Source organism: Oryza glaberrima, chromosome 2 (assembly GCF_000147395.1).
Source record: "Oryza glaberrima chromosome 2, OglaRS2, whole genome shotgun sequence".
Taxonomy (NCBI): domain Eukaryota; kingdom Viridiplantae; phylum Streptophyta; class Magnoliopsida; order Poales; family Poaceae; genus Oryza; species Oryza glaberrima.
Window position 1 is genome coordinate 34,066,175 of NC_068327.1, and position 23,688 is coordinate 34,089,862.

The following is a 23,688-nucleotide window of genomic DNA, read 5'->3' on the forward strand; positions in this document are numbered from 1 at the left end:
GTTTGCTACCGACTCCTCTCTCCCGTCTCCAGTCTCCACACAGATGAGATGGGTGCCGTCCGATGTGGAAATGGACGGTCCATATTGACGGGGCCTTTGGGCCTCGATTTGACTTCGGGAAGGACGGCCCAATCTTATCAGAATTGTAGGCCCAGTATTGAAATTACAGCAGCTTCGTGATGATATGTGATATACTAGGATGACAATAAAAATGCCTTCTTAGAAAATGGATGGATGTTTATACAGTGAAAGAATTTTTGCAACAAAAGTTTTTTTGGAACAATGGATGGATGGATGTGAAATTTTATTGCGACAAAAGAAAGGACTAAGTTGGAGCTAATTTTTGACGGGATATCAAACTAAACACTCTTGTCAAAGTCGACTACAAATCGTTCACAACTATTAGTGACTTGTTCCAACCCCTCGATATAAACAAATCAGATACCAAATTCTAATTTGTAGTAATTAACTACTAAGACTTGAAGTGAATTACATGAGACAAATCCATCCCCAATAATAACCCCTTGGTCATCTCCTTCCTGAGCAACACCTGCTCCTTCATGGTCCTCGGATATCTCGACGGAACAACCTTGCTCTTAGTCTTAGGATCCAAACAAGAACAGCACCTACCCACCACCCTGTCATACAGTGATATCTCCTCCAGATTAACCGCGGATTCCATCACGCGCCCGATGAATCCCACGAAGTGTTCATCGGGTTGGAAGCCGACGATGGTGAGCTTGGCCAGATTACGGTGCTCGAGGTTAGCCACCGATGGCTGCCATTCGACGTTCGATTTGTCGCAGTAGCCGTTCTCCTGCCGTGTCGTCTCGTCCCTCTCCATCTTGCACCAGTGATCCCACACTCTGATGGAGAGACTCTCCAGCCTCGGTGCGGCTTCCACGATGAACATTGTCCAAGCGATGTCGCAGCCTTCAGGGAGGTCGACGAGAGTGACATGTCGTAGCTCGCCCAGCACTGGGGCTAGCCTCTTCCAGCCTTCTGGCTCAACCCAAATCTGCAAATCAACAGGTGCAAATTAACTTGCAAAGATTCAGATTTCAGAATGAGATTAAGTTGATGACTAAGTGTGTGGCATGCAGTCAAATGATCATGTACCTTTTCGCTCTGGAAATTGAGATTAAGTTGATGCAGTGAGGGGGCATTAGCAAGGAAGTGACTTAATCGGATACTGTTCTTCCAGCTCATGCCGGTGTCGACGAGGCTCAAGCTTTGGAGCAATGGAGTGTAACCAAAAAACAGTGGATCCAGCCCTGACATTTCATCGTCTGGAGCTTGGGTACATGGACGAGCTCGATCGTCTCGAAATTGCCGTGTGATATCGCAAGCTCAACGAGATGATTGTGCTCTACCTGCAGCACGCTGCGTCTCACCGATTTGCAGTTGAACAGCCGAAGAAACCGCAGGTTTTTGCAGGTGAGGAGGATGCCGGCGATGTCTGAATCGCCGAACCAGAGGTTCTCCAGCTGGAGGCGGGTGAGGCCGGCGAAGACGGCCGGGTAGGCGGTGAACAAGGTGTGGAACTGGCCGGCGAAGTAGACGAGGTCGTCCGCAGCGCTTCTCCGTCAGGATCGAGAACTCGACGGCGGCGCCGGCGGCGAGCTTCCGGGCGGCCATGGCGCGGGCCACCGTGCCGGCGATGGAGATGCAGTCGTAGTACCTGAGGTAGAAGCGGAGGGCGAGGTGGTGGACGGGGATCTCCGGCCGCCGGAATTCGAGGACGGCGGCCGTCAGGTCGGCCACGGCGCCGTTCGTCCGGACCACCTCGCGCAGGGTGAGGCGGCGGTGGTTTGGCCGCGAGAAGGCGGCGACGTCGACGGCGATCCGGGACAGCATGTCGGGGAGGGTGGCCCTCATGTTCTTGGAGAGGATGCAGGTTTTCATGGCGTCAGAGGTGTCCAGCCTCTCCAAGATGTTGAGCACGACATCATCCGGCAAATCGCTCAGCCTGTCCTTTCCAGGGACTAAACTTGGTGTCTGCATCGCATTGCATTACATGCAGATCAAATTAAGCTAGATTAATCAAATCAAATTAGTAAATAGTAGTAGCAGAAGAAGAAGGCTTGCATTGCATGCATGCGTACATTGCGCGTGCGGCGACGCTTCCTGTTCTTCAGGGATGATCTGAGCTCGAATGATGGAGGCCGGCCGGCAACTCGATCGGGCACGCACGGGGGAATTCGATTTGTTGATGATCGCCGACTTAAACCCTAAACTGAAAAGAGACCCAAAAGCTTCCGACATATCTCAAACGTGATTGGAATTTGAAAGAGACTCCAAGAAATCTTACAAGTCCATTGGCGTTAAGATACCAACACTTAACGTCGATTACCCTAAATATTATAGTATTGTTTTGGAAACGATTATTCGGCAAAGATAGTAAATTTCACTTGGTGCCGTGCGGCTGAAAATTTGCACACATACTGAGCTTTCCCTGTTCTGATCAAATAGATATGAAATAACTCTGCAGTCTGCACTACGGTCAAGCCCAGATTTTACAAACATGCTTGAGCTTATAGAGTTATCATGCATTCTCTGGGGTTTCTTAATCCATTATATTATCTAAAAAGAATAGCGACAAAAATAACAGTGAAAGTTTACATTCTAAGTTTTCCCAAATTCAGACAATGGAAACTGAATACAGATTCAATCTGGTACAGAAGGGGAAATTTGGTAGGGGTAGCAAACTGAACACACTATCAAAGTCGAGTACAGATTCAGACAATAGTGAAATGTTCCAGTCCCTCAAAAAAAAAAAGAACCATTCCAAATTAATTGAATGGCAAAGCAGCTAAGACCGGAAGTGAATTATATCAGAGGAAGAAGCCATCTCCAATAATAATCCCTCCGTCATCGGTGCATGTGTGACTTGCAAGTTACTGACGGGCAGGACAGGAGAAGAGAGGAGCTGCTTACGTTGCGGATACGGCGACTACCCTTGTTCTTCATGGTTATTACTCGTTTCGATCAATGCGGGCACCGATGGATTGGATGCTTTGCAAGGAATCCGATTGCTGATCACCTGCTGACCTAATCCTGATTATGTATCCCTGGACTTATAAGCCGTAATCTTAATAACTGAAGGGAGAAGAGCTCCATGTCGATTACAGAACCAAAAGCCTTACGATATCTCAAACGTGACGGGAAGAGACTCAAAAGAATTCTCAAACGAAAAAGGAATCCAGTGGCGTTAACATTAACATACCAGCACTCCACATCCAATAATATTTTTTTTATTCTTTAGGAACGGCTTCTTTGGCAAGAAACAAAGTTTCACTTGTGGCGGCAGATTTTTTTTCACACGTGCGGGACTTCCAGTGTCAAAATACTACAACATAACCGAATTCTGATCTGCTGTATACTGCATACAAGGTTGGTTATACACAAGCTGAGAAGCTTTCAGAGTGACAGCAATCCGCGGATAAAATGAGGAGAATGATAACGATCACCAAGAAGATAGCCAAGCAAAAATTACATCAATCAAGGAAAAAACAATTTGGGGATAAATGGACTCCAGGAAAAGGTAACTGCAGTTCGAGAGGGCCGAACTGATCAATAAACATCATGCAGCATACATTAATTCCCACCAGAATTTATTCAGCAGGTAGCTTTTCTTTGAGATACTTCAGAATTGCTTTCGTTCCTCGCTCCAGCAGAATCCGCCGTATGCTGCAGACGAAATCAACAGGAAGTTCAGTGATTTTTCTGCCGGTGCATGTCTGAACTGCAACTTTCTTTTTTTTTTTTCCTTTCATATTCTAAATATGCCCTGAGAAAATTATGGCATTACGATGGTTTCCATTTTAATGTTCTTTCACATGTAGTTCCAAATTATATGGTAAAGAGCACTGCAGAATCCTATGGTTATGCACGATATAAAATCGGTAGCAGCACAGGTCTACATGGATCCATGTGAGTTGGGTTTCTATTTCAATGTATGCATGCATGCAATGGGCTCAACAATTTGTTCCTACTTCTTACCTCCTGAGGGGATTTCCATCAAGTTTCAAGACTTGCAGGTTAGGCTCAAGCAAACCCTGCTCAAAATAGTGTCCACAAGAAGATTAGAGATTTCAGTGAGTTTGAGAATCGTACAACTTCAAAACAGTACTTTCAGTTGATGTCGGTGCATCCGATACATCATCATTAAAGCCAATAACTTACCAGCTCAGGTGGGAGTGTTGTTATATTGTTGTCCGACAGATCAAGCTCAATCAAAGAAGTTAAATCTTTGATACCCTGTGTAAGTGCAACGGATTTTGCATAAGCAAATAAAAAGGGCGCACGGCCATTCAAAACTTTCTAAATGCACCTGGGAATGTGAAAAGCATTTATAGAAAGAGGGGGAAAATCATATTCCTTAAATAGAGAACCAAGTGTTTACCTCTGGCACAGATGTAAGATAATTCTGACTCAGATCAAGAATTCGCAGCAGTTTTAAGCCCAATAAACTATCAGGAAATCCATGGAGTTTCATTCGTCTGCTCATATATAGAGAAAAATAAATAAGCTTCCATAGAACACTCCATAGCTTAGATGTTTTGCATATGTTACAACCTTAGGTAGAGTTCCTTTAGGTGAGGTAATTTCGAAACCGCAGAGGGTTCAGGTAGAGAAGAAGCACTGCCACTTAAATCTAGTACTTCAAGTTTAGACAGGGCCTCAAGATCAGTAGCCAATATCTGCAGGAAAAACAAGTGTGTTACAATATCACAGATTAGCATGCAGATTCGAAGTATGTCAGCTATATATAAATAATCACTCTTTTGGTAATGTGTCATTCCAACTCTTGAAAGTAGGAACAAGAAATACATGCAGCACATTACCCCCACACACCCACCCCCCCCCCCCCCCAAAAAAAAAAAAAAAAAAAAAATCTTGTCTAAGATGTCTTGGCACATGAGAAAACATTAGCTGTAAACATGGTATTAAAGCTAAGAAAGAAAAAATGTGACAATCCCTAAAAAAATGTAAAATGACTTGTGTCTAAACATAATAGGCTAGATGGCTTATAATTATGTCAAGTCTTTATCCATGTTGCCTCTGCACCCTGTAGTTCAATTCTTCTAAGTGTTGTAACAGCTAAACCATCAACTTCTTCAATTTCAATAATCAACATTGATTAACTTCCAGAGATTAACCCATCAGGGAATCATGATCCAATACCAAGAAATTTGCAAAAGAAAAGATATGAAGACCATGACATTACCTCTGCCAAAGGATTGTTGTCTAGCTTTAACAAAGAAAGGCTGGCAAGGGAGGAGAATACGGTGCCAGGCCACCTTTTAATTTTATTGTTAGACAAAATCAAAGACTGAAAAAAATGGTAGATTAAAAAGAGTAAGGAGTTATATCGAAACACTTTTATCTCATACATACAATGGAATTGATCAATTGAAGTATAACAACATCAATATTATATCTGTAATTCAGAAACTCACTTGAAGTGACGAGCATAATGACAACTCGTTTGGCAGATCTTCTATTGAATTCTTAGAAAGATCTAGTTTCATCACATCATTTGTCTCCCAAGCTGCAGGTGGTACACTGGTCACACCAAGACCACTCAAGTCCAGTTCCTGATATTGCACCAAGTTAGGGGCTATTGCGGAAAAAATGAAACGATCATTGGTTATTCCATGAGGCTCCATAAGATCCAATGACCAAGATATTTTATTCTTGCATTGGTAGTCATGAGAATACATTGAAAAAGTCGACAAGTTTTTGTAAAAATACAGGAAACATGGCAGATAGAAACACACAAATCAGTTACTCTTTTGGCATGAATGAGACAATCCATGAATGGCAAATACCACATGTGGGTGAATTAGCTCCTTTTAAAAAGGACATAAAAAGAGATCTATCTTATGATATACAAATATGCTGTCGAAATAATTAAAGTACCTTAGAAGATAAAGACAATCTTCTTGCTGCAGCAATTTGATCATCTTTTGTTGGAGTGCTTCCAGATCCTGATGCTGCACAGGAAATATGTTGAGCTTTCGACTGATCATGGATAATGGTTCTCAAATCAGAAAAAAACAGAAGATGTGGCAAAGCTTGAAGCAGATAATGTGCACTACAAATACATCATTATGAACAATAAAATGCATGGATATTGATTTTGTGTTTTTGGTTACCTCCTTCATCAGATGAAAGCCGACTGCGCAGATACTTTAATAATGCTGTTGTTGGTCCAGAAACCAAGGAACTGGTAACCAAAATGGAACACTGTATTATTATGTTGGCAGTTCTGTTTAGAATCCTGACAACCTCTTTGTGAAAAACTAGGACAATGGCATGGGCATCATACCTCCGAAGTGTCCTCATAGGATTACCAGTAAGCAGAAGCTTTCTTAGGGTTGTCATAGTACCTTGAATATAGCATGCCGAAGCATATGTGAGTGTCCATAGTTTCGAAAGTTCATTAAGATAGTAGCACACTTGCATAGAGCATGCTAAGTTTTCAAAGCAGATACCCCATGGAAAAAAAGAATCAGCCCTATGATCTATCCAACACATAGAGATGCATGCAATCATTTCATATCATAAAATTTCAGCTAACCAAATAGGAAAATAACAACAGTGGCATCATCGAGAGGAGCATTGCACAGCAGAAAAACCAACCTAGTTCAGCAGGCAGACCAGATAATGAGTTGTTTGATAGATCAAGGAAAGAGAGCTTGAGTCTACAAGCCCCAACAGGATACTCCTTTAGCTGGAAAAGTGACATATTATCAGAAAATAATAAAAAAAACAGAAATGAACTTATTTCTTCTGTAATGTTCTGTTAATTCTAGCAGGATTGGTTGCAGAAGTTAAGCTCAATGTTACAACATGAGAAGTTTGTTGTTGTCTAATAAAGTGATTTTGGGGATCAATATTTACATCAAATATTCTGAGCAACACTGTTCCACCATTCCTTCTGAACATGTAAGTAACTGAGTTAATAAGAACTCAAAATATATCATAGCGCCAGCCCTCTAACAAAACAGACAGGATTAGACAAGCCTATAGATGGTGGGAGTGACTATGGTAAATCACATGCAGTTTACATACACTATTAATGAAGCTCTTGGGATTTGGGAAGTGGGAAAATGTTAAGGGAGCGAAACATTCATGAAATTTTCTGGACTGGAGTGTATCCTAGCCATCCCGAGATGATCCTTTTTTTCTCAAAAACCATCCCAAGATAATCATAAGCAAAAAAGCCTCATGTTAGAATAAACAAATGATGTACTAAAATTTTGAGCCACACAGCTACAGATTTGATGTCCCAGCAACAAAGAAATCAAATCAAGAGCCTTTCTCCCAGTATCTTCAGATTTTAAAATGGTGCAGAATAACAAGAGTCAGGGGAATAATAGACTATTAAATTGGCAGTATCTGTGAAAATAAATGGAGTAAGACCTGGTTAGAGTGTAGATCAAGTATTCCCAAGTTCGATAGCATGCCAATATCCTCTGGTATGGATGTCAACAAGTTATTTCTGGAACATAAAAGTACAAATAGAGTGAACTTGTGCTGTTTAAAAATAAGAGCATGGTAAAGAAGTTTGTCCAAAATAGATAACCAACCCCATATAAAACTCTGCTAGAGAAGAGCAATCTTTTATGGAAGGAGGAATCAGGGTTATTTCTACATAACAAAAGTAGAAAGCCATCAATACAGATAAAAATGAATAATAAAGAGCTAGCATATGCGATAGTATGGTAGACTTAACTGTTCTGATGCAGGTCCAGACGAATTAGCTTTGACAGTGCACCAATACCATCCGGGATGGCTGTCAGTAGATTCTTTGCTGTACAGGTTTGAATGTTAATCTCAGGTAGAAACTCAAGGATATCACATAGGTTCGACATTATTTTTGGTACTGTGGCTGTGTGGCATACCAGCATTCATCTCTGTAAGCATTGTCCATGACATAAACATCTTGTCTGATAGCGTCACGAGCTTGTTACCCTGACATTTTGCAGTAATTGGAGTTTTCAAGAACAAAAGAAATGCAGCACGAAAATATGATAAATCCAGCTTTGGCATTCTCTATAAGGGGTATATACCTCTAGATTCAATCTGAATAACTTGGAACAGCCAGCAAGTTCATCTGGCAGTACGGATATAGTGTTGTTTGACGCCTACAGGTAGGGCATTACATAATATTTAGGACAGAGGATGAAGAGGGAAGCTATAAAGATGAGCTGTATATATCTTCATCAAACAAAGAAACCTTATGGAGAAAATAAGGAATACATCGATGGTGGCTTACATTGAGTTCTGACAACTCCAGGCATCTGGCAAGACTAACTGGGAGATCTGTAAGGCAATTATTTGAGCAGTCAACCCTGGCAACAACAATGCATCAACTTACATGAATATAATCATACATAGTCTCAAACATTGCTTCTTGTATTTAGGCGTCATACTAATTGTCAACATCATAACATCTAAAATATGTGACAGATGGTTTTAGAAATATGAATAGCCGAATTTTGAGCTTGTTTTAACAGTACATTAATGAAATCAATTAGAAAAGGGACATAGAAGGCATACTTGACTAAAGCGGTCGCAAAACCAATCTCTTCGGGCAAAGCGTTTATTTGATTAGAAGATACATCCAACGATTTTAGCAAAGGAAGGCTGCATGGAAAAGAGCCATAAAAAAGTTCAGATGATATTAGTGGTCCACGGTTAACAATGGAAATTACTCCCTCCTGTCACAAAAACCATGCCTGCAAACTTGACCAGTAATCTCTATCGAAAAACAGTTGAAAATCTTGATAGAATGATAATATTATGAAACTGGTTTTGAAGGCAGTGACTTCAAACATGTCCACAAACGATATGTTTCCATGACCGGAGGGAGTAGTAAATAAGGATAGTCCAGTACATACTCTCCAATAGCTGCGGGGAGGGAAGAAATATTGTTGTGACTAATGTTTAATACAACGAGCGAAGACAAATTTCTGAGGTCTTCACGCAACACCTCAAGGTTGTTATGAGCCAATATGAGCTTCTGAAGGTCAACTCCCTGAATTACAAAAGGAAAAAAACAGAAACAGAAACAAATTTGATTGGCGTTGCTTGATATCCCTTGTTTATGCAGCATGTAGGGAAATAGTCATACAGGAAGGGGGCGAATCGATTTACCTCCCACCATTTCTCATCCTGAGCCCCCGTGTCCAAGTTGTTGTACACCTCCTTGGGTACCTCCCTGGCAGAACAGGCAGAGGTGTGGCGTCAGCGAGACATCAAGAACAAGAAGAGCGAAGCTGTGTGTGCGCGCGCTGGAATCGATTAACCCATGGTCCCCTAGTACACCGGCCATAATCAGACAATGCAATGCAGTAAACTGATGTGAGAAGCAGGTGAAGGCGTCATGGCGGGAAGGGATTGGATTGCGTCGCGTCCGAGCAGTGGGCGGCGGCTACAGACTAGGAGAGATCATCGTCCATGTCGCCGATGGCGATCCAACCGAGCGAGCAGAGAGAGACAATGCACCTGAGGGATCGATTGGAGAGGTTGAGGGAACCCGACTCCCTGGCGGATTTGAGCACCCGCTCCATGCAAGCAGAAGCAAGCAGCCTCCGGCCTCAGATCGCCATCGCCGGAAACCTGATCTGATCTGCTGCACCAGCAGGCAGAGGCAGCACGCGCCTACCCACGAAGAAGACTAGAAGAGAGATCATCAACTTAGCAAGGACGGAAAGCTCAAACAAATCGAGATGAGATCTTGTTTTCTTTTTTTTTTTTCTTTTTCTCCTCTCTTCTTTGGCCACACACACAATGGAGCGAGAAATTAATTAAATTAAAAGGAAAAAAACAGTATTAGTCAGGCCCACTAATCCTGTTGGGCCAAAATCAACATTGAGGCCCAACGTCTATGTGATTTGGACCTTGGGGTGAACAAATCAAGGAATAAGTTCACTTTAGGTTCCTTAATATGTCGGCAAGTCTAAAATTCATCCTGTATTCTGAAAAAAAAAAGTTACTTTAAAACAATCATATTAATACATTTGTACTTTTTACTAATATTCAATTAATCACGTGTTAATGGATAACACTGTTTTTTGTGTTGAAGTACTTTCCCAACTTCTACAGAGTTTTCTATAGAAAAGTTATTTTTGAAAAATATATTAATCTATTTTTCAAGGTTTTTAATACTTAATTAATCATATTCTAATAGATTTCGTAACGCACTTTCTCAACTGTTACTCCCTCGACTTCCTCACGTACCCTTCCTAAACGATTAAACGGTGCGTTTTTTACACAAATTTTCTATTTAAAAGGTTCTTTTAAAAATCATATTAATCTTTTTTAAAAAAAATTTAAACTAGTACTACATCCGTTTCAGGTTATAAGACTTTATAGCATTACACATATTTATATAGATGTTAATGAATCTAGGCACACATATATATGAATGTGAACAATACTATAAAGTATTATAATATAAAACGGAGGAATTATTTAATTAATCCCAAGCTAATGGAGAACACCGTTATTGGTGTGGAACGCAGCCAACTAAGACCGGAAATGAATGACATCCGGGCAGCCCATTCCCAATCCCTCTGCAATAATCTGATTCTTGAGCAACTCCCTCTTCTCCATCGTACACGGATATCTTGACGGGGAAACCTTCATCTTGATCTTAGGATCCAAATCACCGCAATTCTCACAGACCTTCCTGTCATATAGGGATACCTCCTCTAGATTAACTGCCACTTCCATCACACGCCTAACGAATCCCACCAAGTTGTCGTCGGGTTGGAAGCCATAGATGGTGACCTTAGATAGGTTCTCGTGCCTGAAACCATCAGGTGCAGATGATTCCCAATCTACAACTGTTTTGTCACCATAACCCTCCTCCCTCCTGTCCTCTTCAGTTTTCATGTTGCACCAATGATCCCATATTGTAATGCATATCTCCTTTAGGGAGGGTGCAGCTTCAAGAATGAACATTGTCCAATCAATGTTGCATCCTTCAGGAACATCAACGAGACTCACACGCTGCAGCTTGTGGAACACAGGCCCTAGTAGCTTTGGGCATTCTGGACGAACCCAGATCTGCAACATGAGGGTAACCTAAATTAATTCAGAATGCTTACACGCTTCAGAATTAATATGCTTTTTGGTTTTATTTCTCTATTTTGGGCTTTATTCTAAAGCCAGATCAGTAAGGTTGATCTTCCATGTAAACAAATACTCCCTCCGTATTTTAATGTATGACACCGTTGACTTTTTAATCAACGTTTGACAATTCGTCTTATTCAAAATTTTTGTGTAAATATAAAAATATTTATATCATGCTTAAAGAACATTTGATAATAAATCAAGTCACGATAAAATAAATGATAATAACATAATTTTTTTGAATGAGACGAATGGTCAAATGTTGATTAAAAAGTCAACATCGTTATACATTAAAATACGGAGAGAGTATGAAACAAAGCATAAGCATAAAAATGACCGGAACAGCAAGCAGCTAGCTAGTACCTTTTCGCTTTCAAAATTCAGGAGCAGGTCGCTTCTGGAGGTGACGGTAGAAAGGAGCTGACTCAACCTGAGATTCTTCTGCCAACCTGCACTAGTGTTAGTGAGGCTTAGACTTGAAAGCAGTGGGACATCCCCAAAAGACAAGGGGTCCCCGTGACAGTCCCAATGAACATAGGCCATATGTCTAAGCTTTGGTAGGCACTTGAGCTCAACAAACTCAAAATCCCCATAGTTGATGTCAAGCTCAACAAGTTGCGGGTGCTCTATCCGCAGCACGGCCGGGTCATCTTGGTTGAGACAAGAGAACAAACGCAGATGCTTCAACTGTTTACATGTGGTGAGCAGGTTGGGGATGTCAGGTTCAGCGAAATGCAAGTGTTGTAGCTGCAGGCGTGTGAGGCCAGCAAACGCATCTGGAAAAGCAGCTAGAAAAGTTCTGAACTGCTTGCCAAAGCAGAGCATGTGAGTTTCTTCGCAACAGTCTCCTTGCTTCTCGGTTAGGATTGTGAACTCAAGAGTCTCGAGGTTGTAGGTGGACATGGCGTGTTGCACAGCTTTGCCGATGGTGAGGCAATCATAGTATCTCAAGTAGAATCGCAAGCTAAGTTGGCGAAGGGCGATCTGTTGACTCCTGAAGTTGAGTAATTTCTCTGTTGCACCAGCTAAAGCCTCATTCATCTGAACCACATCACTCAGTGTCAAAAGATCGGGTGCAATCTTATTGGGCGTGAAGGAATTGGCATCAACAACAATGCGGGAGAGCTCGGCAGGGAGCTTAGTCATCCTTTTGCAATGGGTGCAAGCTCTGATGTCATCAGCCGTGTCCAGCCGCTCAAGAATGTTGAGAAGAACGTCATTAGGCAGAGTGGTGAGCCTATCCTTATCCTTTACATAGTGGCAAGCTGGTTTCTACATTGAATTATCATTGCATTGCATTTAGTATTGCCGAAAAACTAAACTAACAAAGTGTAGGAGAATCAATCAAATCAATGCGAAGGAAGAGAAGAAAGAGGCTACTTACATTGCGGCGACCTTTCTTGTTCTTCGCCATTTGATACGAGGCTTATCAATATTGACTTGACTTGTTGTACAAGTGTCGGTGGGTGTTGTTTGGATACCGGGAACACCTCGCCTCTCTATCTATTTTATTTAGTTTAGAGAAAGAGAAATAAATAGGAATCCTATTCCAACAAACTGATTGCTTCTGGACCTCCTGCCGGCACCCAAACACAAACGAAATTGTTGTTGGAAGTCGATTCTATTTCGAAGAGACCTTTTACAGCGCTTGAAAGGTACCCAAGGTAGCTCTCCTCAACTTAAACATCCACCGATGATTCTCAAAGAGTATATTAGGAATTGGATTAACATAAATATGGGCAGTTTAGTAATCTTTCTTTAGCCATCGTGATTAACCGTTCTTTATCTTTGGTTATATCTTCCTGCAAGCCTGCACACATACCCCGACCTTCTTTTCCCTGAGTTTTGAACGCTATATGATGGATGACTCCAATTTCAAAACTAGAATTTATACGTCCATCCATCTCTATTGTCTTTAGAAAGTAATCCATACAAAGAGATGGAGGCACATCGATCAATTTTTCATTTAGAAGTCTTTACAATCACTTGCAAATCTCATGTATATATATGGAAAGACGCGCGAATCAATTACCTAGTTCTAATCATCAATTATGTGGTCTTCAATTAGTATGTAGTTATACGATCTGCAAACACTAATCAAGTACTCCTAGGCATGTGCATTGGCACCAACGGACTGAAGACGTTATTGTCTCTCCGCGCTCCGGCCGGACCGGCCACCGGAGCAACAGAAATGCAGAATAGTATCCCATTCAGTTCTTCCTCCCTTTATGAAATATATAAACCAAATTACATATCTAACATTTTCCTAGTAATACCTGGCCCATACTTTTAAGTACCTTTTCATAGGTACCTTCTACTGTGAATCGTTAGATTGGAAGTCATCAACGGATTTGGTGCGCTCCAAGCACAGTAGAAAATCTACATAGCAAGTGGCGGCGCTCACCCCTCGAACTCCAAGGGACGTGGATGGGGATGGATTGGGCCCAGTCTCCTTGCCTTTGGCCCAAGACAATTAGTCGGCCTGCTGCCCAATAGAATCATCCGATCCGACGACAGGCGGCCGGGCCGACGTCCTCCTGCTCCGCCTCTTCAATTCACGCGCCACCATGTCGCGTCGCCGCCTGCCGGCTTCCGCGCTCGCCTAGCCGTACCCTGTCATATTTACTTGTGATTCTTGTGATTTTGGATGTCCGGACTGTAAGAAGTATAATTTCTAATAAAATCCATCGCATTCGTCCCGGACACCCTGTCGTACCAGCCATTGGTTCATGGAACGTGAGCGAAACCCTCTTCTTCCACGGGCAGTGAGCCCCGTTTGCCTACCACGCCACGGCTGGATTCGAGGAAAAGGTGCCAACCCAAGTCGAAATATCAGCAAGTCGAGTTGAGTTCGTGTTCTAACTACAACCGTATCTAGTCAGAGCTTCTTTTTCTTCATGCATAACACTCGAGCCGTCAGGCAGGCAGGAGGTCGATCAAGCAACAACAGAGCAGGCATGCAGGATCACCCGCATCGCCCGATGAAGAATAAGAAATTAAGGTCACCGCCGCCACAACAACGTAAGCTAGCTGCCCTCTTCCTTCCTTCGAGTTGATTTGTTTGATTTTCGGCGACCTATACTATATCTGAATGCAATATTGCAACGGTAAATTGGTGATGCAACGTAGAAACCAGCTTGCAACCCCGTATAGAAGGATGATAGGCTCACCACCATGCCTAATAATGTTCACTCAACATCCTCGAGAGGCTAGACATGGGTGATGCCATAAGAACTTGCATCCTGTGCCAAGGATGGCTAAGCTCCCTGCCGAGCTCCCCCGCATTGCTGTTCATGTCAATTCCTTATGACACTAGGTGAAACATCGCGCGCTGATGTGAGAGTTTACTATGATAACAATAAGTAAAAGTAATGTGTAAGATAGCTTAAACAACATTTGTTTACATAAGTTGATGTGATTTAAATTTAAATAGTACGTAGAATAATGATTCAATTATAAAACTAAGATGATGTGGCTTTACAGAGAACAAATTAAAATACGAAAGATAATTTATACCATATGTCTAAGAGCTAAAAAAAATTGAGATGATGTTGCTGGATGAGAGAAGAAAAGAAGAAAGATAATTTGAACCATAGATTAATCATCTACGGACTAAAAGCAATTTATGTAATATGACTTAATAAGAGAAAAGAAAAATAACATGAACTAAGTGAGTATGAACTATATAGATATATAGCATATTATAAAAAAAATGATGGAGAGATATATTAAAATATTATGTGGGTTTGATTTAACATGCTTACATTTTAAATCTCTAAAATTTAATAAATTATTAAATTATAGATAATATAACATGTTTGCATGATGCTTACATGTACCAGTTGACAGCGAGACGCCTGTGGTGACTTCGTCAATCTCAAGAATATGTCGGCCTAGTCTTTGAAGATGCTCATAGGGTAGGGTTTGCGTGTGTGTGTTCATATGGGTGAGTGCGCGTGCGTTGTACTGCGTAATTCTCAAAAAAAAAATTGTTAGTGGATGATGATGTGACATCTTTGCATGTTAAGCTTTAGGAATTAGTAGGTTATAACTATATAGTAAGAGATGATTAAGTGGTGTGGTTTGGATGAATGACGTCGTGGCTAATGCAATAGACAAACTTCTCAACTCCAGGAGTCAACATATCATCCTTCGTCAACTCAGCTTGCGATTCTACCTGGGGTACTACGGTTGTCTTACCATCGGAAAAGCACTGCAACAAGCCATGTCCACATGCAATCTCAAAACTGCGAGTTCACAATCCTACCAGAGAAGGAATGAGACCACTGTGAAGAAACGAACATGCTCTACATTTTTTTTTGTGGAGGCTAACTTGTTTTCCTTGTTTCTGTTCCTGTTGTTGGCATAAATATAAATTAGCTGATTCCTGTAGGAACATAACCTCGGCATGGTGTTTCAGCATCACAGGCCAAACGACGAAGCCCTGCAATATTGAACGATGTCCAATATGATGCTTAAGATGAAAGCGTTGCTTGTGCATTTAATTGAAATAAGCATACAAGTTAGTTTTGTGTGTTTGTACTTCAAAGCCAGAAGTTTGTATGTTGGTAACAAACAATCTAATCCGTCGATGGGATTGATGCAATGGCGTTACCAACAATAGAATTCGTCAATGACCGCGATGTGATGGTCTCAAATAATACCCAAGGTAAACACTAAAGCTAGGAGGCAGAAAGGTTCCATGGGCCGGTGCAAGCCAAAATCCCTACAAAGCATTCAAGCGAGATACTAGGTGTCCACCGAGTTCACAGTCCTAACTATGAAGTGAAACTGCTGAGCTGACAATCCTAACTGAAAAGCAAAACTACTCAGCTCACAATCCTAACTGAGAAGCAAACAGACCGTTATGAGAAACTGACATGCTCTAAACTCAAGAAAATGATAATACATTTACCATATGAGTCTTTAACGACACATATCACCTTCTCCAACCACGACATTGACAATTGCATTCATGTTGATCATCTGAGGACTATAGCTTTGATCAAACACCATTAGTCCTCTCTAATCGCAAGCAATCTCATGCATGGAAGTCATGTGGAGAACTTGATGAAGGAAGCCTGGAGCAAGATTGAAGGTGAATTAGTAGGATGGTTGCCATGACCAAGGTCGAGCATATGACGTGGATGAAGGAAATGATAAGTTTAGATGATGAAGGAACAATTAAGGTCATTGTGGGTATTTGACATCATGTTTTTGGTAAACAAATATAAAAAAAGGAAACATGACAATTTTGGATGGAATGATATTTCAATACTATGAACCAATTCTAATCTAACAAGGAGGAAACCTACATAACAATAAGATCAATGCTATAGAACTAAAATTGTGATATCTGAATGCTACAAAATCAAATTTGCTAAACTTTTAATGATTTTAGACATTGTACAAGTTTGTGAAATTGTTCCTTAGTTTGTAGCCTTTCACAAACAACAACTTTGTGGCTCTAAAACTATTCTATTACATGTGTCCATGAAAATTGTGTTTTGTATAGATTGGAGATATTCATTAGGTGAAAGATATATGTATATACAATATTTAGAAGCAGATAAAAATGTTGTTGTTCCAAGATAATTGATAATGGATATATATTTGGTTTTGGTATACTATGTGACACATGACAAAAATCCAACTGCTGAGTGTCACTATAAATTATTCCATTTACCATATGAAGTCACTTGACATTAAAATCGTCATATGATCTATTAAGGACCCAAGTAGATACATTATCAAAACAATTGAATGACTATATATTTTTTTTCTAAATTGGTCGGGTTCAACTTATCTTTATTTATCTCATACTAATATTATAGGTTTTATATAAAGTAAATTGCATCAGTAGTACAAGAACTTGGCAGGTGAGTGCGATTTAGTGCAACAACTTGAAAAATGTGCAGGCCGGTACATGAACTTGGCAATCAAGTGCATTTTGGTCAAAATGCTGTTACATATAAATGATTCAACATATTTTGTTTCTTCTATTATAAGCATACTACTAGATTATTGGTCATGAGTACAATTGAATATGTTTGACTAATAAAATCGCTCGGAAATTATGTTACAACCATTTTTATGCACTTAGTTTTAACGATCATTATATTTTTCGGTTTCAAATAACAGGCTATTTTTTAGTTTTAACGATCATTATATTTTTGGGTTTCAAATCAACATGCTATTTTTTATTGTAAGCAAGCAAGCCTGGACCATGATGGACGTCATTTTGATGGGTAGACAAACCTGGACCTTATGTTATGTTGCCATTTTGATTACTGTATCTCACTGAGTAGGCAACTATGATGGAGTATAATCTAATTTCTGTTGTGTTTTTTTCTTTGGTTACTGTCCAATAATACTTTTTTTATTTATGTTGCAGTAAATTTTTCTTTGGTTAATAATTCAATAATAAATGTCAAATAATACTTTTTTGTATTTATGTTGTAGTAAATTTTTCTTTGGTTAATAATTCAATAATAAACTTTAACGGTAAACAACTTAAGTAAAAGCTCAGCTTGTTCATACGCTGGTTGGGCTGGTTTAGTTGGTTCCGCAGCCGAACCAGCAACTGGATGGTTTTAGCCGGTTTGGGCTGTTTCTAGCAAATTTGAGGGATGCTGAGTTGGTGGGTTGGTTTGGGTGGTTGACCGGTTTAGACGGTTTGAGCCCGTTTAAATTGTTTATTAGGACTGCACAACTACACTAGCTGCTACGATAACTCTTATATCCACACTTTTATAATCTATCCTGAAAATTGAGAAGGAAGAAGCAATTGGCACTAAACTCACAATGCAATGACCAATATATATACCTCATTTGCATGAAAGTTCTTTTCTAATGCTCTCTGTTTTGTACCAATCAATTCTGATACAACAGAAGGTTCAACCTCTAACACTGGCCATCCAGAATATTAAGACTTCTTTCACATACACAGATGAGCTGAGTTGGAGATTGGTTCATGGTTTACCTGAAAGTGTGAGAGGATGGAGCACCCGCTGCAATGCTGCACTAGGTTCGCCGCCTAGAGATCCGTCGCAAGGTTGCCTACCAGGGAGGCAGGAACAGCTTCCCTGAGCCCAATTTCTACCGCGCCGCCGCCGCCGCGCGCTCGCACGAGGGTTTCGATGGGAGTATCAAATTGGGATGGGTTATATAGTTTCGCTGGTTCTATCTCTCCCTGAACACAACCCGTGTGATGCTTTAACAGTTTTGACCTAGAAACCGATGAAGCTGGTAAAACCGCTAAGAACGGGTTGGTCCAGTTTGGGTTCGCGGTTTGTGCTGAGTTCGCTTGACCTGTGAACAGGCTGAGTAAAAGCCATATCACAATTTCCTGGTAAAATGCTAGAATCTTGGCCACTACTTCACAATTCTGTACACTTCTATTCATGTCCAAACATTCATGTTGTGTTTTAATTGTTGTTGTTGTTGCTGATTTAATTTTGTCCTTGAATTTGGTGTGTTTTAATTGTTGTTGCTGTTACTGATTTAATTTCGTCCTTGAATCTATTTGTAGAGGAGATGCTCAACCTGGGGGGCCTTTCTTCAAAGGCAAAGGCCTGGGAGAAGCGAGGTTAGTCACTTATTCAGTTCCTGCTTATTTTCCTTTTAATGGTCACATGTTTTCTGCCCTCACCGCCCTTTATCCGCTATCCGCAGTGAAGAAGCTGAACATCAGTAACAATGGTGTGTACCTGGCAGCATCCGCGAAGAAGCACAGGAGTAGCGAGATGTTGAGAACTCTCATTAGGAGTAGTGAGAGATACTCTGTTCCTGACTGTTGATGTTGAGAACTCTGTCATTAGGAGTAGCGAGATGTTGAGAACTTTGTCATTAGGAGTAGTGAGATGTTGAGAACTCTCGAGATGTTGAGAACTCTCATTAGGAGTAGCGAGAATACTCTGTCCCTGATTGTTGATGTTGAGAACTCTGTCATTAGGAGTAGCGAGATGTTGAGAACTCTATCATTAGGAGTAGCGAGAGATACTTTGTCCCTGGCCATAAACAGTCGTTGAGAACTCTGTCGGTCTAATAAGACCTTATATCTTCTGCTGCAGTATCAGCTGTTTCTGTGACGTCTCATTGTTGGTTTGCTTGAGAAATGAGAACTAGTTATTTAAATGTCAGTTTTGCTTGGCTTGAGTTCATTTCAGCTTTGCCTGGTGCTGCTGCTGTAGGCATATAGGAGCATGCAGGAGGAGCTAGAGGTGTTATTCTGTTATGCGGTGTTATTTTGTTATGCTTATATATATATATATATATATATATATATATATAAAAGAAGATCGAGAAGGTGTTTTAGAGCAAGGTCAATAAGAAAACCCGCTGTTGGTTGTAATAAGTGAACACGTCACCTATAGTAAGCGTTATAGCTAAGACATACAATAGAGATATCATATACTTACTGTAACATAAATATTTTATTGTTTTACGGGCCCACCATCTTCTCCTCTTCTCCTTCTTCTCATCCTTACATGGACGCCTCTTCTCATCCTTACACGGACGCCGGCAACGGAGAAGGTGGCGGTGAACATGGGTGACAATGATGGCTGTGAAAGCGGACGAGGGCGGCGGCGACCGCTGTGGACAAGGGGAGGGTGATGGCGTTGATGGACAAGGGCGACGTTGTCGACAGCCACGGCGGCCGCAGACTAGGACGACGTCCGCCGTGGACGAGGACGGCGGGACGAGTGCAGGCAACGGCGACGGCTGCGGTGGACGAGGACGGCGATCGCGGGCGTGGACGAGGACAACCGCGGAGGACAAGGACAGCGCGACGGATGCGAGCGACGGCGGCAAACGCGAGTGATGATGGTGGGGCGGACATGAGGGACGAGGACGGCGACCGCTTGCGAGGATGGCGGGACGGCCGCGGGCGATGGCGGTGGTTGTCGTAGAAGAGGACGGCGGGAGGGACATGGGCCATCGCGCGAAGGACGAGGACGGCGACCGCGGGTGAGGATGGTGGGACAGCCGCAGGCGATGGCGGCGGCCGCCGAGGACGATGATGATCAAGGAAAACGGTGACGGCGATTGCAGCCGAGGACAAGGACGGGCGGCCGCCATGGGTGCAAGCGAGGGTGGCGGTACGGTGGCGGCCGAGGAAGATGGCGACGATGGTGGCTGGGGAAGACGGCGACGATGACGACATGAAAGACGAAGAAGGCGGCTGCGGCCGAGGACGAGGACGGGCGGCCGTGGGCTGCGGGCGAGGGTGGCGGGACGGTGGCGGTCGCGGAAGACGGCGGCGGCGGCGGCCGGGGAAGACGGCGACGGCGGCGGCCGGGGAAGACGGGAACGGCGGCGGCCGGGAAAGATGGCGACGATGGCGACGCGGAAGACGGCGATAATGGCGAAGCGGAAGGACGCGTGGAGGCACGGGCGCTGCTTGCGCTACCATCGCGGCGGGCCCACGTCTCGGGCCACGCATATCGCCCGGCGGTTAATTAGTCGCCCGCCGGCTCTCTCTCTCTTCCAGATCAGCAAAAAAAAATCCTACGTGAACCTCCTAACGCTCATTATTGTACCTGCTCTTAGCTGCTGTGAATAAACTACAGTAGAGTTTTCAAAACACCCGCATTTTGTAGCAAGGGTATATGAAATGTTGCAAGGAGGCAGGAATGTGTGTGCCCACGGTTTTGAGTTTGAGAGACGAAACCACGGGCCGCGGACCAAACTCCAGCCTCCTCCACACGAGCCTCAGCCCAGTACTGATACTGACCTGACTTGCTTCCCTTCCTCCGAATCGAGACACGTCGCCATCGTCGTCGTCTTCCACCCGCTGCTCGTTTCCTCGTCGCGTCGCGCGGGAGATCTCTCTCTCTCCCTCCCTTCCATTAAGGTAATCAATCAACCATGGCGCCCTCCCGCCCGCTCATGCGCGGGATCCGCCCGCCGCGCGTCTTCCCCACCCGCGGCGGCCGCACCTCGCCCTTGGCCCTCGCCCTCGCCGCCCTCCTCCTCGCCTCCGCCTTGCTCCTCGCCCTCATCGCCTTCGGCGTCTTCTCCCTCCCGGTCTCCGCCCCCAACGCCGCCACCACCGACTCCGCCGCCGCCGGGGGAGACGCCGAGCCCGCCGATCCACGGCCCCCGCGCACCCGCGCCCGCCGCGACCTTAGGTAAGGGGCCGGGTTCCCCCCCCCCCCCCCCCCCCTGCTGCCATAATATCTCCAGATTTGCTTCCTCCTTCGATCTGCCGCTGCTAACCATTTCTCTCTTGGTTTCTCTGGAGCAGCGAGGGCCTTGGGGAACGAGGAGCACAATGGACGGAAGTCATATCATGGGAGCCCAGGGCTTTCGTCTATCACAATTTCCTGGTAAAATAATCTGCTCTCTACACTTTCATTCATCTGCATCCTCTCCTCGCATACCGGGATGGCAACAACAATGGTGTTCACTGAATGCATGTTATGAGAATGGAATGATAGTACTGATAGTTCACGCTTTGTTGCCTGATAGTACTGATAATTATTTACTTTTCTGCACTTTTTGTTGCCTGATAGTTCACGCTCCAATAACTCTGATAGTTTACAATCCATTTTTGTTAAACTGTATGAATTGCTGATGGCTTATCTCTTTTGTTAGTCCAAGGAAGAGTGTGATTACTTGATTGGATTGGCCAAGCCTCACATGGTCAAATCCACGGTTGTTGATAGCACTACTGGTAAAAGCAAGGACAGCAGGGTACGCACAAGTTCAGGCATGTTTCTCCAAAGGGGACGAGACAAGGTTATTCGGGCCATTGAAAAGAGGATAGCAGACTACACTTTCATTCCTATGGGTATGTCATGGCTCAAATGTTTTCTCTTCTGCTATTTCTTTTCACAAATGAGCCAAATTCATAGTGTGGCCATACATGTCCTTTTTATTTCTTAGTCATGGATAGTACCCCATTGGCACGTAAGAGGTTTATGGCATTGGGTTGTTAACAATATGCAGTTCAATAATGCAACTCTCAACATTTCCATATTTTTATCATGCGAAGGTTTTTATCATGTTGTTGTAATCGCAATAATGATTTGATTCATTCTGGTTTGCAGAACATGGAGAGGGACTCCAAGTTCTGCACTATGAAGTCGGGCAGAAGTACGAGCCTCACTTTGACTATTTTCTTGATGAGTACAACACCAAGAATGGTGGTCAGAGAATGGCTACTCTTCTGATGTATCTGTACGTATGGTACTCATTTATAATGTATTGGTTACAAGTGTTGTTAACTGGATTTCTAATTAACTCCTTCACAATGTTATCAATGGAAACAGATCTGATGTTGAAGAAGGGGGTGAGACTATTTTCCCTGATGCAAATGTGAACAGCAGTTCATTACCATGGTATAATGAACTTTCAGAGTGTGCCAGAAAGGGCCTTGCTGTCAAACCAAAGATGGGAGATGCGCTTCTTTTTTGGAGCATGAAACCAGATGCCACTCTAGACCCTTTAAGTTTGCATGGTCAGTTCAGTGACTTATCTGCTGTTCTTATTACTTTTTTTAAACTGATTGCATGACTTGAAGCCTGCTGGGCACTTCTGTTCTATTTGCTATGTCCTGTTTAAAACTTCCATCGATGCTCCTTCAGATACTTTACGTGTGTTTTATATGCTCCAAGCAGTCCCTTTACAAATTTCTTTATGGTCTGAGCAGGGGGTTGTCCTGTCATCAAAGGAAACAAATGGTCATCAACCAAGTGGATGCATGTCCGTGAGTACAAAGCTTGAGCTTTCTGAAGTCGTGATTACCAAAGGTATCTAGTGTTCCTATGGATCTGTACTGAGTAAGATGTAAAGCTGGCGATATTACTGCATATTGCTTTCTTAACTAGTTTTGGTCCTCTTCAAAGTGACTTCCACTCATTCACCCTAGCACCAGAAACCCAGGAAGCAATATGGCTTTGAGGTTATCTAGCACCTTTAGCTTTGCATTCTTCTCTTTTCGTGATTACTCCTAGGATAGGAGTCATGCATTCAGATAGTGTTCTATGTAAATTTTCAGCTGAGGATGGTTAACGTTTGCTTGTAGTAGCTTGATATCTGCCACTTTGTGAGATCTTTACTATCTGAAGAAATAATTTGCTCAAAACTTGTTTTATAAACTGATGTGCTGTATCTTTCTTTGGCAGATGGACCCTATATAAAGCATTGACTGGGGCACTTTCCAGGATGGCAGTTATGTAGGTTTTAGAGATCCACACCGGTGGTATTCTTTGCTCTCTGAGAATATATAGTAGAGGCACTAAGCAAGGGGGTTTACTTGTCCATACCGTGTTTTTGGAGATGGTCTTGTTGAACCTGGCGCCTTTTCTTCTTTATTTTTTCTGGCAGACTACAGAGGAATGAATGGTCCATTGTTGGGGACATAGGGTGTGGCGTTTGATTTAGTTTGTTTTGTGGTGTATTGCTATCTGCTAATGTTAGTAGCTTAATTATGTACACTGTTGAGCTAAGTTGTCATTACTATAGAGCTCTCTCCTATACATGAGGGGAGGTGACATGATTTTGGTGTGCCTTTTTCTGTCGGTGGTGGTG

General features: G+C 42.7%; 3 protein-coding genes across 3 annotated transcripts; 1 reads left to right on the forward strand and 2 right to left on the reverse strand.

The window, feature by feature from the left end:
* Positions 1-3,347: 3,347 nt before the first annotated feature.
* Positions 3,348-9,760, reverse strand: LOC127764462 (plant intracellular Ras-group-related LRR protein 6). The gene is made up of 21 exons (XM_052289345.1): positions 9,520-9,760; positions 9,169-9,232; positions 8,913-9,049; positions 8,572-8,658; positions 8,288-8,363; positions 8,082-8,156; positions 7,914-7,983; positions 7,745-7,822; positions 7,599-7,659; positions 7,432-7,510; positions 6,649-6,739; positions 6,335-6,395; positions 6,162-6,232; positions 5,926-5,999; positions 5,463-5,600; positions 5,231-5,335; positions 4,579-4,703; positions 4,406-4,502; positions 4,186-4,260; positions 4,003-4,058; positions 3,348-3,690 (listed from the first exon to the last, which is right to left on the reverse strand). Exons 1-21 carry the CDS (start codon positions 9,582-9,584, stop codon positions 3,615-3,617), a joined length of 1,761 nt encoding a protein of 586 aa, XP_052145305.1. The 5' UTR covers positions 9,585-9,760; the 3' UTR covers positions 3,348-3,614.
* Positions 9,761-10,542: 782 nt separating this feature from the next.
* LOC127764595 (uncharacterized) lies at positions 10,543-12,565 on the reverse strand. Its single transcript, XM_052289490.1, has 3 exons — positions 12,536-12,565; positions 11,644-12,423; positions 10,543-11,085 (listed from the first exon to the last, which is right to left on the reverse strand). The coding sequence occupies exons 1-3, from the start codon at positions 12,563-12,565 to the stop codon at positions 10,543-10,545; spliced, it is 1,353 nt and encodes a 450-aa protein (XP_052145450.1).
* Positions 12,566-20,848: 8,283 nt separating this feature from the next.
* Positions 20,849-23,656, forward strand: LOC127762352 (probable prolyl 4-hydroxylase 3). Its single transcript, XM_052286838.1, has 7 exons — positions 20,849-21,284; positions 21,401-21,482; positions 21,751-21,946; positions 22,206-22,335; positions 22,428-22,615; positions 22,808-22,907; positions 23,283-23,656. Exons 1-6 carry the CDS (start codon positions 21,022-21,024, stop codon positions 22,879-22,881), a joined length of 933 nt encoding a protein of 310 aa, XP_052142798.1. The 5' UTR covers positions 20,849-21,021; the 3' UTR covers positions 22,882-22,907; positions 23,283-23,656.
* The last annotated feature ends 32 nt before the right edge of the window (positions 23,657-23,688 follow it).

Excerpts from the sequence above, each read along its gene's own strand:
- LOC127764462 (XM_052289345.1), bottom strand. The coding sequence starts at position 9,584 with ATGGAGCGGGTGCTCAAATCCGCCAGGGAGTCGGGTTCCCTCAACCTC. Across the intron at positions 7,984-8,081 it reads TATTCAGATTGAATCTAGAG|GGTAACAAGCTCGTGACGCT; the intron begins GTATATACCCCT and ends GCAAAATGTCAG. Across the intron at positions 4,261-4,405 it reads ATCTTACATCTGTGCCAGAG|GGTATCAAAGATTTAACTTC; the intron begins GTAAACACTTGG and ends GCACTTACACAG.
- LOC127764595 (XM_052289490.1), bottom strand. The coding sequence starts at position 12,565 with ATGGCGAAGAACAAGAAAGGTCGCCGCAAT. Across the intron at positions 12,424-12,535 it reads ACAAGAAAGGTCGCCGCAAT|AAACCAGCTTGCCACTATGT; the intron begins GTAAGTAGCCTC and ends AATTCAATGTAG. Across the intron at positions 11,086-11,643 it reads ACCCCTTGTCTTTTGGGGAT|ATCTGGGTTCGTCCAGAATG; the intron begins GTCCCACTGCTT and ends CTCATGTTGCAG.
- LOC127762352 (XM_052286838.1), top strand. The coding sequence starts at position 21,022 with ATGGCGCCCTCCCGCCCGCTCATGCGCGGGATCCGCCCGCCGCGCGTC. Across the intron at positions 21,947-22,205 it reads CTACACTTTCATTCCTATGG|AACATGGAGAGGGACTCCAA; the intron begins GTATGTCATGGC and ends TCTGGTTTGCAG. Across the intron at positions 22,616-22,807 it reads AGACCCTTTAAGTTTGCATG|GGGGTTGTCCTGTCATCAAA; the intron begins GTCAGTTCAGTG and ends TGGTCTGAGCAG.